Source organism: Gorilla gorilla, chromosome 14 (genome assembly GCF_029281585.2).
Source record: "Gorilla gorilla gorilla isolate KB3781 chromosome 14, NHGRI_mGorGor1-v2.1_pri, whole genome shotgun sequence".
Lineage (NCBI taxonomy): Eukaryota > Metazoa > Chordata > Mammalia > Primates > Hominidae > Gorilla > Gorilla gorilla.
Genome location: NC_073238.2, coordinates 79,626,485 through 79,643,454, shown reverse-complemented (window position 1 = coordinate 79,643,454; position 16,970 = coordinate 79,626,485). Strand labels below are relative to the sequence as shown.

Below are 16,970 nucleotides of genomic sequence, written 5' to 3'. Positions count from 1 at the left end.
TTGTTGGTGGGAGTGTAAATTAGTTCAACCATTGTGGAAGTCAGTGTGGTGATTCCTCAAGGAGCTGGAACTAGAATTACCATTTGACCCAGCAATCCCATTACTGGCTACATACCCAAAGGATTATAAATCATGCTACTATAAAGACACATGCACACGTATGTTTATTGCGGCACTATTCACAATAACAAAGACTTGGAAACAACCCAAATGTCTATCAATGATAGACTGGATTAAGAAAATGCGGCACATACACACCGTGGAATACTATGCAGCCATAAAAAAGGATGAGTTCATGTCCTTTGCAGTGACATGGATGAAGATGGAAACCATCATTCTCAGCAAATTATCACAAGGACAGAAAACCAAACACTGCATGTTTTCACTCCTAGGTGGGAATTGAACAATGAGATCACTTGGACACAGGGCGGGGAACATCACACACTGGGGCCTCTCGGGGGGTGGGGTGCTGGGGGAGGGATAGCATTAGGATAAATACCTAATATAAATGATGAGTTGACGGGTGCAGCTCACTAACATGGCACATGTATACCTATGTATCAAACCTGCACATTATGCACATGTACCCTAGAATTTAAAGTATAATAATTTAAAAAACTCCCATAGTATTTGCAGTAAAAATTGCTATTTTTATGTTATCATGGCTTCACCAACTTTGTTTTTCATTCCACCCGTGTTATTCAAAGAGGACAAAATAATTATGGTAATTTGTAACACACAGCAGAAATGAAAATCAAAAATAACCCAAATACACTAAAAAATTCTTATAAACTTCTATTGTCAGACCAGTGGTATTTCTATATGATGGTGCAAATTGTAGTTCATAAATGCTAAATTTATGGTTAACATTTGTTCCATTGTTTTGGAAATTCATCTTCTTCTTTGTCGTAATGTGGTACATAGATTGTTTGATTTACTTACTGGAATAAATTTGCTTATATCTGTTTGTTTAGTTTTTAAAGATGGAGCTCTCACTGTGTTGTCCAGGCTGGATTCGATCTCCTGGTCTCAAGTGATCCTGAGTGAGTGGTACTACAGGCATGTACCACTATATCCAGCTATATTTGCTCATGTCTATTCATTGGCCTAGATACATTTAATTATTTTGCATCTTCTTCTTTTTGTGGATTGTATATAGAGTTTTGTTTCCTGACAATACATATCCAGTAACATACTGAATTTATTATTATGTAGGATACAGGCAGAAGAATTTTTTTTAATTCAACGTATTGACACATTACTTATATACAATAAGGTAAATGCATGTTTAATTTTTTAAAACACTGGCAAGCAGAAAAAAAGATGTATTACATACAAGTGAGAAAAAAATTATAATCATCCCTGATTTCTGTCTATTATCATTTTTCTTAAGTTCAAAATTTTTTAATTAGCAATTCTTTTGGTGCAGGTGTACTAGCACGAAATTTTCCCAAGGTTTTTGTACTGTTTTGTCGTGGTGTAAAATGTTTTTATTTCATTTTAATTAAGAAAGAGAGTTTTGCTGCATATAAAATTCTGAATCAGCAGTTTTTATTTTCGTTTTATGATTTTATTATAGTTCCACATCATGTCTATAATATGTTATTGTCTTATTTTCTTCTGTCCACATTTTCTTTTTTCTTTTTTTTTTTTTGAGATGCATTGTCTCTCTGTCGCCCAGGCTGGAGTGCAGTGTGCTATCTTGGCTCACTGCAAGCTCCACCTCCCGGGTTCACGCCATTCTCCTGCCTCAGCCTCTCCAGTAGCTGGGACTACAGGCACCTGCCTCCACGCCCGGCTAATTTTTTTGTATTTTTTTTTTTAGTAGAGACGGGGTTTCACCGTGTTAGCCAGGATGGTCTCGATCTCCTGACCTCATGATCCACCCGCCTCAGCCTCCCAAAGTGCTGAGATTACAGGCATGAGCCACCGCGCTTTGCCCACATTTTCTTAAAGATGAATCAAATGAGAGTCTAATTTTTTTCCCTGTATGTCTATATATATATTTTTTTCTCTTTGTCATTTTTCATTTTATTATTAGTTTTCCACAATTTTATTATGATGTGTTTTAGAGTAGTTTAACTTTTCTTTTGATTATCTATTCTGCTTAGAAATGGGCTCTTTAATTTCAAATATTTGAAATATTTGAAACTATTATTTTGTATTAATTTATAATTATTTATTTTACATCATCTATTTTTTCACTTATAGAATTCAAATATTATGCAAACAATGTACCTTTCTGTCCCAGAAATTTTATTACTTTAGATTTGTTTCTATTTCTCAGCTAATATTTCTCATCTGTTCATTCATTAGGGCCATTGTTTACTTTAAGCCTTTAAATACTATTAGAGCTGATTCCAAATACTTAGCTGCAAATTTCATCATCAGTCATCTTAGGGTATGTTTCCATTATCTAATTTTTTTCTAGTAAATAGATTACATTTTCCTGATTGTTCTTATGTCTAATAAAGTTTTCTTTACATGGAATATATTTGAAAGAAATTTGAAGAGATTTGGATTTGCAATACTATGCAGCAATAAGAAAGAATTAAATCATGTCCTTTGCAGCAACATGGATGTAGCTGGAGGCCTTAACCTAAGTGAATGAACACAGGAACAGAAAATCAAATATTGCATGTTCTTACTTATGAGTGGTGGCTAAACATCGAGTACTCATGGACATGAAGATGAGAACGATCGATACCGCGGACTACAACAAAAGTGAGGACACGGCAGGGATTTAAAATTACCATTGAATACCACAGGAGAAATGGGGTTGTTTTTCGTCAAACCTCAACATCATGCAATATGCCCTTGTAACAAATGTGCACATGTACTCCTTGAATCTAAACCAAAAGTTAAAATATCAACAAACTTATGTGTTCCCATATTTTGATGTAAGTATATGTAGTAAAAAACATAGTAAATAACTAGTTTTAAAATGAAATTAATGATCATATTTTAAGACCAAGAGTAATCTGTTTTGAGGAATAGGCAAAAAACATTGTCAATAAAATACTTCTGTACATATATACATGAAGCGGTATTTTGTAATGCATAAAAATGCAGGACATGAGCAAGATTGGCAAGATTTAAAATTTGACTTTCCCATTTACTCATAGTTGTTTCCTTGGGCAATATACTAAACAGAGTACCTATTTTACTCTATTAAAGTGGGAATAAGAATAGTTCTTTAACCCTAGGATTGCTAGAAGGATTAAATGTATAAATATAATTATTTTTTTTGGCACAATGCCCCGCACTTTTTAAGCACATGGAATTATTAGTTTTTTATTTATGTTTGTATTTCCTTTATTAAATGGCCTTACTTTGTGTTTGTTCTATGATATTGATTAAACTTCAGATTTAATTATAAATAGTTCTGAATGTAAAACAAGATATATTATGCAACAAATTCTAATGGTAAAAAATACACTTTAATACAGCAAATCTTTAAAGTCATTGATAGGATCTAGGAAACTGCCACTTCCATAGAAATGACGTATAACAAAACCAACTTTACCATTATCTAATTGACATAAACAAGAGTTTGGTTTCTGCTGCATATTTCTGGTCACAAAAGCACCACCAAATTTCTAAACAAAGACCCAAAATACTTCTTATATTAAACACTGAAGTCGATATGCACTATCCATGTATTTGAGAAAGATTAATCAAAACAAAAAAAGGTAATTATTTATCAAATTTTTCGTGACTCAGTGAATGACAGCATTAGTTTCCGTGGTGGGTTAAATCAAATAAATGTGTACAAAATGAAAATTGTAATGTGCATCTTGTACCACCACACAGTTCAAAAATGAACAATAGCAATTATGGTGGGTTCAATGTTTTTTATTTTAACCACACTTTATTGTTTATTATTTTGCAGTTGTATGCTTATCTTAAGCAGGTTGGAAATTTTCCCTAAATTTTTATTTGACAAATAAAATGTATTCGTTCATTCATTCATTCATTCATTCATTTTCCAACATGGTTAGTCCAGCTCAGGGTGGCAGGTGGCCAGAGCCTATCCTGGAACCTCAGGGCCCAAGGCAGGAACTATACCTGGAAAGACCCCCATCTTATTGCAAAGCACGCTCACACACACATCCATGCTAACTCAGATGGGGACCGTGTAAACATGCCAATTCACCAAACATGCACGTATTTGGGATGTGGGAGAAAACCAGAGTAGCCAGGGGAAACCCATACAAACATGGGAGAATGAACACACTCCACTCAGAAAGTGGACCTGGCTTGATATTGATTTTCTTCTCATCAGTATTAAAACAAAATGAGGTGGAATGGAGTGATGTTATTTGGGGACCTGCTGTACTTCTAGAAAGAGCTCTCACAAACTGACAAGGTAAAAAATGAACATTAATTAGAAACTAAAAAAGCAATGTGAATTTAAAAAAATAAAAAAGCAAATCAAAATTATAGCCAAGTATATGAAAAGAGATTCAAATAGGTTAGTAGCCAAAGAAATACAAATTAAAGTCATAAAATCATATCACTTTATGTTTTATATATGGCTATAAATGTTTTAGAAGTTATATAACATCTTTAGTTCTTAGGAATTTAGGAAGAATACTCCCAAATATCATTGGTGAACATGTAGGATTAGAAATTTTCTGGAAAGATATGGTAATAGATATAAAATTTTTATGTATGTACATACACATCTAGCAGAGCCTTACTGCTTCTAATAATTGATTAGTCACTTTTATTAGATGAACTCTCTTACCAATGGATAATTAACAACTTTTAAAAGATTCTCTAGGGTGACCAAATATGACTGAAGCTGGAGGATATAACCTAGAGAAAAGGGAAACCCTCTGGATGAGATCTCCATTTAACTGACTTTTCTAGAAGGCCACTCCGTGGCCTGCCTAACACACAAGGACTAGAGTTCAACAGAAGTCAGTGGCCTTACTAGGTAGAGATATTAGAGTTTTGGATTACAGGATAACTGGAAATTGAAGAAAAGGGGAAATCATAGAAGGAGAGCCCCAAAATCTGAGTATAAATTATTTTCCAGCCTTTCACTGGGTCATAATGTAGGCATATTTTGGGCCAGACAACAGGATCCTAAAGAAAGCAATAGCTGATAGGCAGAAATACCTGAGCTGAGATTTCAGCAACTGTTTGCTGCTATGAAGACAGAGTCAAGTACTATCAATTCAGAATTTGGTAAACAATTGGATATTTTCAGAAAATTTGAGAGAGGTCACACTTTAGCAGAAAAGTATCATATAGTGAGAACAAGGTGTGGGTCCTTGGACACAAGGCAAATTGTAATAAACTTCTAATATCAGCCCACACGAGATCAGGTCATCTACTGATAACTTGACCCTCTGCTTGAATAAAATATATCATTTTGTAAAAGAAGATAACATAATCTAGAATGTACACAACAATGAAAATGGCCAGTGTAAATATAAATTATGAGCCATTTAGTGAAGCTGGAAAAATGTGACCCATAATCTAGAGTGGAAAAAACACACACCAATTTTTCTGATGTAGAAATTAGCAAGAAGTTATTTAAAGAAAATTATAACCAGGCACATTAGTTTTCAGTTATTGAACTGAACTATACGACAAAAATAGCATAAAGATAAAGAACAGGAGGCAGAAAATGGAATTCTATAACCAAAAAATTCTTATATTATGCATAAAATGAAAATTAATTATTAAATAACACTTCTCTCACAGAAAAAAGAAAAAAGGTCAGGCGCGGTGGCTCATGCCTGTAATCCTAGCACTTTGGGAGGCCGAGGCGGGCGGATCACGAGGTCAGGAGTTCAAGGCCGGCCTGGCCAACATGGTGAAACCCTGTGTCTACTAAAGACACAAAAAATTAGCCGGGCATGGTGGCGCATGCCTCTAATCCCAGCTACTCAGAAGGCTGAGGCAGGAGAATCGCTTGAACCCAGGAGGCGGAGGTTGCAGTGAGCCGAGATCCTGCCATTGCACTCCAGCCTGGGCAACAGGGCGAGACTCTCTCTCAAAAAAGTAAAATAAAATAGGAAAAGAAAAAGGAAAAAAGATATTACAATTAGCTAGGGGAATAAATATACACTACCTCTGGGAAAATAAAATAAAATAAAATAAAATAAAAATAAAAAATAAAAAACAATAAGAATGCTTACCTCTAATAAGAAGACAGTGGCTGAAACCTGAATTGTGCGTGTGCAAGGTTGAATTCAAGGACATTCATGTGGAAAACAATAACTGGAAACCTGAAGGAACTGAACAGAGGTTTCGCTTGCTTCCTACAACGGGAGAAATGGGGTTGTTTTCATACCAACAAGTTAAAGAAGCTTCATAAATGCCGTGGGGCTTCAATACATTCCGTGCTAACAAAGCTGTAAATAAACCTGTACAAATTCAAGGTCACCAGCCAGTCATTGAACTGTGTGATAGAATAAAATATGGTTCAAATGTGCTTAGAGGGAAACATAACTTTAAACAATTACGCTAGAAAAGAAGCAAAGCTTTAATCAGCGATTTATTCAAATATTTGAATAAAACATTTCCTAAACTTCAATAATATTTAAATATTACATATATATTTTACAAAAGATGGACATGTCCCTACTCATAAAACACTCTTAAGAAATGTAAAGAAGATTTGAATAAATAAGAGGATTTATCACCTAAAGAATTGGAAGACCTTTTTTTGTTGTTGTTGTTTGGTTTTGAGACAGAGTTTTTTGCTCTTGTCCAGGCTGGAGTGCAATGGCGCTCGATCTCGGCTCACTGCAACCTCCGCCTCCCGGGTTTAATCAATTCTCCTGCCTCAGCCTCCCAAGTAGCTGGCATGCACCACCACGCCTGGCTAATTTTTGTATTTTTAGTAGAGACGGGGGTTTCACCATCTTGGTCAGACTAGTCTGGAACTCCTGACCTCAGGCGATCTGTCCACCTCGGCCTTCCAGAATGCTGGGATTACAGGTGTGAGCCACCGCGCCTGGCTGGGAGATTCATTTTAATGTATCAATTCTATCTAAAATAATCTATAGATTTAAAACCGTGTGAAAATTTTTTAAAGGCATTTTAACTAAAATTACAGATATAAAGCTATTTTTTTGTAAACACAAAAGAGGTAGCCTAAGATGACAACAACAACAAAAAGACAAAGAAAAAAACAAAAACTTTGATTATTACAATGACACGTTTATTTCTTACTTCACTTTTAAATTGACTTTACATATAATTGTACGTATTGCATGATGTTTTGAAGTATATATATGTGGCTCTCAGAAATAGAGAGTAGAATGGAGGTTACTAGAGTCCGAGATGTTTGGAGGTGGGAGTTTGGAACTGGGGGTTGAGGAGATGTTGGTCAAAGGATACAAAATTATAGTTAGGTGAGAGGAAATAAGTTCAAGATAACTATTGTGCAGCATGGTGACTATAGTTAAACACAAAACAAAAAACCCTGGAAATTTGGAAGTTTTTGGAGGATGTACCCTACTTTATATCATTATACAGCAATCAAAATTATAAGGGTTGGTGCAAGCATAGAAAAATAAATCAATTAAATACAATAGATACTCCAAATGTAAATCGACTAACTGTGCACGATGTGCAGGTTTGTTGCATATGTAAACATGTATCATGGTCGTTTGCTGCACAAATCAGCCCATCACCCACTTATTAAGCCCAGCATCAATTAACTATTTTTCCTGATGCTCTTCTTCCCCGCAATCCCCCAACAAGCCCCACTGCGTGTTGTTCCCCCAATCTGTCCATGTGTTCTCATCATTCAGCTCCCACTTATAAGTGAGGACATGGGGTGTTTGGTTTTCCCTTCTTGTGTTAGTTTGCTGAGAATGACAGCTTCCAGTTCCACGTCTTAGGCTAGATCTTTTTTGTTTACAAAAAAATCACTTTACATTTGTAATTTTATTTAAAATACCTTTAAACAATTTCACATTGTTTTAAATGTATAGATTATTTTAGATAGGACATGATCTTGTTCTCTTTTATGGCTGCGTAGTATTCCATGGTGTATATGTACCACATTTTCTTTATCCAGTCTATTGTTGTTAGACATTTGGGTTGATTCCATGTCTTTGCTATTGTGAATAGTGCTGCAATAAATGGCACTATTTATGGGTGCTTGTATCTTTATAATAGAATGATTTATATTCCTTTGGGTATATATCCAGTAACAGGATTGCTGGGTCAAATGGTATTTCTGCTTCCAGATCTTTGAGGAATGGCCACACTGTCTTCCACAACGGTTGAACTAATTTACACTCCAACCAACATTGTAAAAGTGTTTCTTTTTCTCTGTAACCTCAGTAGCATCTGTTGTTCCTTGACTTTTTAATAATCATCATTTTGATTGAGGTGTGGTGGTCTGTTCAGAGTTTGTATTTCTCCCTGAAATAATCTAGAAGGGTTGTATATTTCCAGGAATTTATTCATCTCCTTTAGATTTTCTAGTGCTTGTTCTTAAAGCTGTTCATAGTAGCCTTTAATGATCTTTTGTATTTCTGTAGTTTGTTGTAATATCTTCCATTTTGTTTCTAGTTGAGCTTATTTGGATCTTCTGTCTTCTTTCCTTGGTTGATCTTGCTAATGGTGTATCAATTTTGTTTATCTTTTCAAAAAAACTAGCTTTTTGTTTCATTTGTTTTGTATTGTTTTTGTTGTTTTAGTTTTATTTAGTTCTGCTCTGATCTTTGTTATTTCTTTTCTTCTGCTGGGTTTGGTTTGTTCTTGTTTCTCTAGTTCTTTGAGATGTGACCTTAGATTGTCTATTTGTGTTCTTTCCCACTTTTTTTTTTTTTTTTTTTGAGATGGAGTCTCACTCTGTCACCCAGGCTGGAGTGCAGTGGCACTATCTCAGCTCACTGCAACCTCTGCTTCCTAGGTCCCAGAGATTCTCATGCCTCAGCCTCTCAATTAGCTGAGACCACAGGCTCATGCCACCACACTCATCTAGTTTTTAGTAGAGATGGGGTTTCACTATGTTGGCCAGGCTGGTATCAAACTCCTGACTTCAAGTGATCCACCTTGGCCTCCAAAAGTGCTGGGATTGCAAGTGTGAGCCACTGTGCCCAGCTCTTTCAGACTTTTTGATGTAGGCATTCAATACTATGAATGTTCCTCTGAGCACTGTTTCTGCTGTATCCCAGAGGTTTTGATAGGTTATGTTACTATTATCATTAAGTTAAAATAATTTTTAAATTTCTAGCTTGATTTCATAGTTGACCCAATGATCATTCAGGAGTAGGTTTTTAATTTCCGTGTATTTGCATGGTTTTGAGGGTTTCTTTTGCAGCTGATTTCCAACTTTATTCCAATGTGGTCTGAGAGAGTAGTTGATAAAATTTCAATTCTCTTAAATTTGTTGACATATTTTGTGGCCTATCATATCCTGTGGACATATCCTGGAGAATGTCCCGTATGCTAATGAATAGAACGCATATTCTGCAGTTGTTGGGTAGAATGTTCTGTAAATAGCTGTTAAGTCCATTTGATCTCGTGTGTAGTTTAAATCCATTGTGTCTTTGTTGACTTTGTCTTGATTACTTCTCTAGTGCTGTCAGTGGAGTATTGAAGTCCCCTACTATTATTGCATTGCCTCTATCTAATTTCTTAGGTCTAGTAGCAATTATTTTATAAATTTGGGAGCTCCAGGGTTAGGTGCATATGTATTTAGGATTGTGATATTTTCCTGTTAGACTAGTCATTATATAATGTCCCTCTTTGTTTTTTTCAACTGTTGTTACTTTAAAGTCTGTTTTGTCTTATATAAGAATAGCTATCCCTACTTGTTTTTGCTGTCCATTTGCATGGCATATCTTTTTCCACCACTTTACCTTAAGTTTCTGTGAGTCCTCATACATTAGGTGAGTCTCCTGAAGACAGAAGATACATGGTTAGTGAACTGTTTTCCATTCTGTCATTCTGCATCTTTTAAGTGGAGCATCTAGCCCACTTACATTCAGTGTCAGTATTGAGATGTGAGGTACTCTTCTATTCATAATGCTCGTTGTTGCCTGAATACCTTGTATTTTTTTCATTGTGTTATTATTTTATAGGTCCTGTGAGATTTATGCCTAAGAAGGTTCTCTTTTGGTGTATTTTGAGGTTTTGTTCCAAGATTTAGAGCTCCTTTTAGCAGTTCCTGTAGGGCTGGCTTTGTAGTGGCAAATTCTCAAAGCATTTGTTTGTCTGTAAAAAGACTATCTTTTCTTCATTTATGAAGATTAGTTTCACTGGATATGAAATTCTTGGCTGATAATTGTTCTGTTTAGGAAGCTAAATATAGGACCCCAATCCCTTCTAGCTTGTAGTGTTTCTGCTGAGAAATCTCCAGTTATTCTGATAGGTTTTCCCTTATAGGTTACCTGATATTTTTGCCTCACCGCTCTAAAGATTCTTTCCTTCATCTTGACTTTAGATAACCCGATGGCTATGGGCCTAGGCAATAATATTTTTATGATAAATTTCCTGGGTGTTCTTTGAGCTTCTTTTTCTTGGATGTCTAGATCTCTAGCAAGGACCAAGAAGTTCTCATCAATTATTCCCTCAAATGTATTTTTCAAACATTTCAATTTCTTTTCTTCCTCAGGAACACCAATTTTTCTTAGGTTTGGTCATTTAACATAATACCAAACTTCTTGGAGGCTTTGTTCATTTTTTAAAAATTCTTTTTTCTTTGTCTTTTTCAGATTGGGTTAATTCAAAAACTTTGTCTTCGAGCTCTGATGTTCTTTCTTCTACTTATTCAATTCTATCGTTGAAATTTTCCAGTGTATTTTGCATTTCTCTAAGTGTGTCCTTCATCTTCAGAAGTTGTAATTGCTTTCCATTTATGCTATCTTTCTCTCTGGAGATATTTCCATCCATATCCTGTAACATTGTTTTAATTTCTTTAAGTCGGTATTCACCTTTCTCTGGTGCCTCCTTGATTGGCTTAATAATAGACCTTCTGAATTCCTTTTCTGGCAATTCAGAGATTTTGTCTTGGTTTGTATCCATTGCTGGTGAGCTAGTGCAATCTTTTGGAGGTGCTAAAAAAGTCTTGTTTTTTCATGTTACCAGAATTGTTTTTCTGGTTCCTTTTCATTTGGGTAGACTATGTCAGAGGAGAGATCTGGGGCTCAAGAGTTACCCTTCAGATTCTTTTGTCCCATAGTGTGCTTGCTCCCTTGATGTGGTGTTCTCCCACTTCTCCTAGGGATGGGACTACCCGAGAGCCTGACTACAGTGATTGTTATTTCTCTTCTGGGTCTAGCCACCCAGTGGAGCTACCAGGCTCCAGGCTGGTACTTGAAAGTATCTGCAAAGAGTTTTGCAATATGACCTGACTTCAGGTCTCTCAGCCACGGATACCAGCACCTGCCCTGGTGGAGACAGCAGGGGAGTGAAGGGGACTCTGTGAGGGGCCTTGGTTGTGGTTTTATTCAATGCACTGTTTTTTTCTAATGCTGGTTGTGCTGGCAGTAAACTTATCACATGGACAGACTCAGGACCTCTGGTTAGCCAGGATGTTACAGGCAGTGGAGTTAGCTATTGCTTTCTTGGGGCAGGATTGTTCTGCTGTAATGGCTTGAGTTTCTTGGCCTCCAGCAAGGAGGTGGCGCTTTCAAGAGAGCATCAGCTGTGGTGTTGTAGAGAGGAAACAAGCTTGCTCTAGCGTAGCCTAGGTAAGTGTTGGGTTCTTCAGGTGATGTGCAGGGCCATATAGCTCCTGAGAGATTATGTCTTTTGCCTTTGGCTACCAGGCCAGGTAGAGAAAGACCATTAGGTGGAGGCAGTGTTAGGTGTGTCTGAGCTCAGACTATTGTTGGGTGGGGTTTGCTGTGGTTGCTGTGGGGGATGGGAGTTAGGTTATCAGGCAGATGGAATCCCCAGGGGGGTTATGGCTGCCTCCACTGCTTCATATAGGTCTCCAGGGAAGTAGAGAAAAGCTGGCAGCGACCAGCCTCATCCAGCTCTCATGCAGTGAGAAAAGCGTGTTTACTCCTGTCATGCTTCCCCAACAGCCCCACATTTCTAGACTGGCAGCTGGTAACCAGGGCTGGGAACTTGTCCCTGGCTACAAGCCTCCACACACTGAGAAAACAAGCAGGGCATTCAGGCCCTGCCTTTCCCCAGTGTGACTTCTGTGCTCATATCTGTACTTCCTATTCACCCCCATCCCCAGATTCTGCCCTGGAAAATTTGCACTTGGTCAAAATCCCTACAAAGTTCAGCCAGAAGTTTCCTTCTCCCTGTGTTCTTTCCCCAGTTCCATTAGCAGCCTGCCCCAAGGACCAATGTGAGATGAATTCAGAAATGGCTTCCCTGGGCTTTTCTACGGCCCAGGAGTGCTTACAGGGCTTTTCCCACGGCTGCTTCTTTTATATTTAACCCAGCTCTCTAAATTTGCCTCAGCTCTAGGCAAAGTTAAATTCTTCTCCCATAATCTGGATTTTCTGGCTCCCTGGTGAGGATGTGTGTTTCGAGGGGGACATTTCCCCTCTCCCACTTTGGGTACTCGCTGATTTTCAGCTGTCTCTCAGAGTTTGCAGCAGCAAGCCACTTCTTTCAAAGCGTCTGTTAATTCTTTCAGTTTTCCTGGTATGTTCCTTCAGTAGTTCTTGGAGCAAAAGTTCATGATGTGAGTCTCCGCATACTGTTTTGTCCATCTGAGTGGTAGTTGCAAGTCAGTCCTGCCTCCCATCTGCCATCTTCCCTCCTTTCCTAAATCACCTTTTTAAAAAGTCTTTACAACCACCTTACAAGGTAAGCACAATCATCATTGCCCATTTGCTGAATGATAAGATTGAGACTTAGCTACTTCCACATGATCTCAAGACCAGTAAGTATCAGGTCAGGGTTAGAACACATGCATCCAGATTCCAGAATGTTAAACATTAAATAATATGTTGTCAATACTTTTGCTCTAATATGGTGCCTAATGTGGACATAAAAAGTGATAAAACTCTTTGAGTATATATTGATAAGACTCATACTTTGGAATCTAGAAATGTTCTCTGACCTTGTATATGTGTTTGAAGTACAAGTCTAAGGGAAAGGCAAAGGTAGTTTTGTAAATTGTAGGGTCTGTCAGCCTCATTTATGTTGCTGAAATTGTAAGAAAATTGAAAATCTGAAATCAAGAAACTTATTAAGCATATCATGTTATATTCATGCAATTTAATATTATTATTAAAATTATATTCTGTTAAATTTATTGACCTAGAAATATATTGTGTATGCATATGTAATAAGTTACAGTATTACATGATAGCATTAATGTAATTTAATGAATATAAATGAGCCACAAATTTATGAATTATAATCTCAAGTATAAAAATAACTAACAAATTATACTAGGGGACAATTGCAGAAATATTAATTCTGTCTAGTAGGTGACAATATCTTGTTGTTTTAAACATTTGGTTCTATTTCCAAATGTTCAACAATTTCGATGCATAATTTTAAAATGCAATTCAGTCATAAAAATAAAGTTTTGAAGTTTATCTTTCTATTTCACTTTTCAGCAACATATTGACTCCCCAAAATAGATTATATCTATATTCTAGTCTGTGGAAGAAAGAAAGAAAAGAAAGAAAGAAAGAAAGAAAGAGAGAGAGAAAGAAAGAAAGAGAAAGAAAGAAAGAAAGAAAGAAAGAAAGAAAGAAAGAAAGAAAGAAAGAAAAAGAAAGAAAGAAAGAAAAAGAAAGAGAAAGAGGCAACTCTTACTTATCCAGAGGATCCAAGGATTCTTTATAGGCCTGAGAAGTCAGCCACAACTGCAAAGCTTCAGCCAAACAGATGAAACATCAATGTTCTGGAATTATCCTTGATGGAAAGTAGAAACTGTGGAAAAAACATTAGCAAAAAGCAGGATGATTATTTTGGATATTTTCATGGAAGCAGCAGGTGCTTCAAAGTTTTGTCTTCATTAGAAAAGCAATGGCTGTCTGAATGTCTATCTTTGGGTGTTCATTGAGAGCTTGAATATTTGACATGACCCATGGCCTCACTGCTATTACCTAACAGAACTGAGGAAGAGTCAGGAAAGAATCACACAAGATGGTTATATAAATGGTTTGTATTAACAACTTGCAAATTTAAAAAAAGTGATTATTCATATTAATAATATTAGACATCTGAAATTAGACACTTGGATTAGACAAGTGAAAAGGACTGGAGAGTAATTAATAAATGGAAAGAGAAATATGAATTTTTTTCAAAATGTGGCTTGAAAGAGAAGTTAAGAGAAACTAAGAATAAGTCCATAAGTTTCAAAATCCATCTAAGAAATAGTAGAAAAAAAAGACCTAAAGCTCCTAAGAAGGGGGAAGAAAAAGAGAATATTTAAAGAAAATATAATCCAATACTTTCTATAAAGAAGATTTAAAAAGCATTATTCAGAATAAAAGAATACCAATAGTCAACAGAGATTAAAAGAAAAAATACCTACACATAAACACACTGTAATGAAACCTTGAACATTTTATTTAAAGGGCCATTCCAAAAGACCACCAAAAAAAAATGTGAAATTTCTTTTAATGAAAGATACCAGATGTTTCCTAGAACTGACAATTTCAGGAAGAATAAATGAGAAATGACTTTAATGACAATATTTGACTGAGACTTGTATAGAGATATAAGTTCAGAAATTTTCTGACATACAAGGACCCAGAAATTTATCATCCATATAGGCTTTTTGACAGAATAACTAGAGAATGTAATACATTAGAAAGGAAATCTCAAACGATACAATGCAACTGAAAAAATAGGAAACAAGTGTAAGTGGATACATTGTTTGTGTGTTAAAATTTAAAAAAAATAAACTGAAGGCAAATAAAAGGTTGGAAAACAACTGACCACAATTTTCAAAAAGTACTGTCAAGGAAGAACTATGCCACATTTACTGTAAATAAGTGCAGAAAGTACAATAAGATTTTATTAGTTTCGGCAAACTAAATACTTCCAACAACTTTCCCATGATGCAAAATTCCATTGTATTTGCTTGGATATATTTTATCTGAGAATATTATGCTGTACTGTTACAGCATTTTCAAATTTATTATTAAGATTTTTCTCACGGTCCCGCTGCCGCCACCACCGCGGTCACTCGCCACCGCGGCTGCCACCGCTGCCACCACTGCCACCACGATGGCTTATCACAGGTTTCTGCAGTTGAACTCCAAAGTGCAGAAGGGTTTGGAAAGTAGCTGTATTCCTCAGCGTGGCACTGGGCACTGGTGCTGTTCTCATAGATGATCCTGAAGATGGACGCAAGCACTGGGTGGTGATCGTGGCGGGTTCAAATGGCTGGTATAATTACAGGCACCAGGCAGCTGCATGTCATGCCTACCAGATCATTTACCGGAATGGGATTCCAGACGAGCAGATCATTGTTATGATGTACGATGACACTGCTCACTCTGAAGGCAATCCCACTCCAGGAATTGTGATCAACAGGCCCAATGGCACGGATGTCTATCAGGGATTCCCGAAGGACTGACTACACTGGAGAAGATGTTACCCCACAAAATTTCCTTGCTGTGTTGAGAGGCAATGCGGAAGCGGTGAAGGGCATAGGATCCGGGAAAGTCCTGAAGAGCGGCCCCCAGGATCATGTATGTGTTCGTTTACTTCAGTGACCATGGATCTACTGGAATACTGGTTTTTCCCAATGAAGATCTTCATGTAAAGTACCTGAATGAGACCATCCATTACATGTACATACATAAAATGTACCAAAAGATGGTGTTCCATATTGAAGCCTGTGAGTCTGGGTCCATGATGAACCACCTGCCTGGTGACACTAATGTTTATGCAACTACTGCTGCCAACCCCAGAGAGTCGTCCTACACCTGTTACTATGATGAGAAGAGGTCGACGTACCTGGGGGACTGGTACAGCGCCAACTGGATGGAAGACTCGGACGTGGAAGATCTGACTAACCAGACCCTGCACAAGCAGTACCACCTGGTAAAATCACACACCACTACCAGCCACATCATGCAGTACGGAAAAGAAACGATCTCCACATTAAAGTGATGCAGTTTCAGAGTATGAAACACAAAGCCAGTTCTTCTATCTCCCTGCCTCCAGTCACACACCTTGACCTCACCCCCAGCCCTGATGTGCTCTTGATGATCCTGAAAAGGAAACTGATGAACACCAACGATCTGGAGGACTCCAGGCAGCTCACAGAGGAGATCCATCGGCATCTGGATGCCAGGCACCTCATTGAGAAGTCAGTGCGCAAGATCCCCTCCTTGCTGGCAGCGTCCGAGGCTGAGGTGGAGGAGCTCCTGTCTGAGAGAGCCCCGTTCACAGGGCATAGCTGCTACCTGGAGGCCCTGCTGCACTTCCAGACGTACTGCTTCAACTGGCACTCCCCCAAGTGCGAGTATGCGTTGAGACATTTGTACGTGCTGGCCAACCTTTGTGAGAAACCGTATCCGCTTCACAGGATAAAATTGTCCATGGACCACGTGTGCCTTGGTCGCTACTGAAGAGCTGCCTCCTGGAAGCTTTTCCAAGTGGGAGCACTCCCCCGAATGTGTGCTAATCAGAGACTGAAGAGGTGGAGTGAGAAGTCCCCGCTGCTCCGGGCCCTCCTGGGGAGTCCCCACTCTAGGGCTCGCTCGGCTCCAGGACCTTCCTCACAGGATGACTTGCTCGCTGTTACCTACTTCCCCAGTCTTCTCTGAAAACCTACAAATTGGGGTGGGGAAAGCTCTGTATTGAGAAGGGTCATATTTGCTTTCTAGGAGGTTTTTTTGTTTTGTTTTGTTTTTGTTTTGCCCGTTAGTTTTAAGGAGCAGGAAGTTCATGGGGGCTTCAGTAGCCCCTCTCAAAAGGAGTCTTTATTCTGAGAAATTTGAAGCTGAAACCCCTTTAAATCTTCAGAATGATTTGATTGAAGGGGGCCGCAAGCCCCAAATGGAAAACTATTTTTAGAAAATATTATGATTTTTTATTGCTTTTGT

General features: G+C 37.6%; 1 protein-coding gene across 1 annotated transcript; it reads left to right on the top strand.

The window, feature by feature from the left end:
- Window positions 1-7,305: 7,305 nt before the first annotated feature.
- LOC101150415 (legumain) lies at window positions 7,306-16,527 on the top strand. Its single transcript, XM_063697305.1, is given in 6 exon segments — window positions 7,306-7,376; window positions 7,501-7,600; window positions 15,179-15,490; window positions 15,492-15,611; window positions 15,613-16,021; window positions 16,024-16,527. Coding segments are annotated over 6 exon segments (1,482 nt in total). The 3' UTR covers window positions 16,494-16,527.
- The last annotated feature ends 443 nt before the right edge of the window (window positions 16,528-16,970 follow it).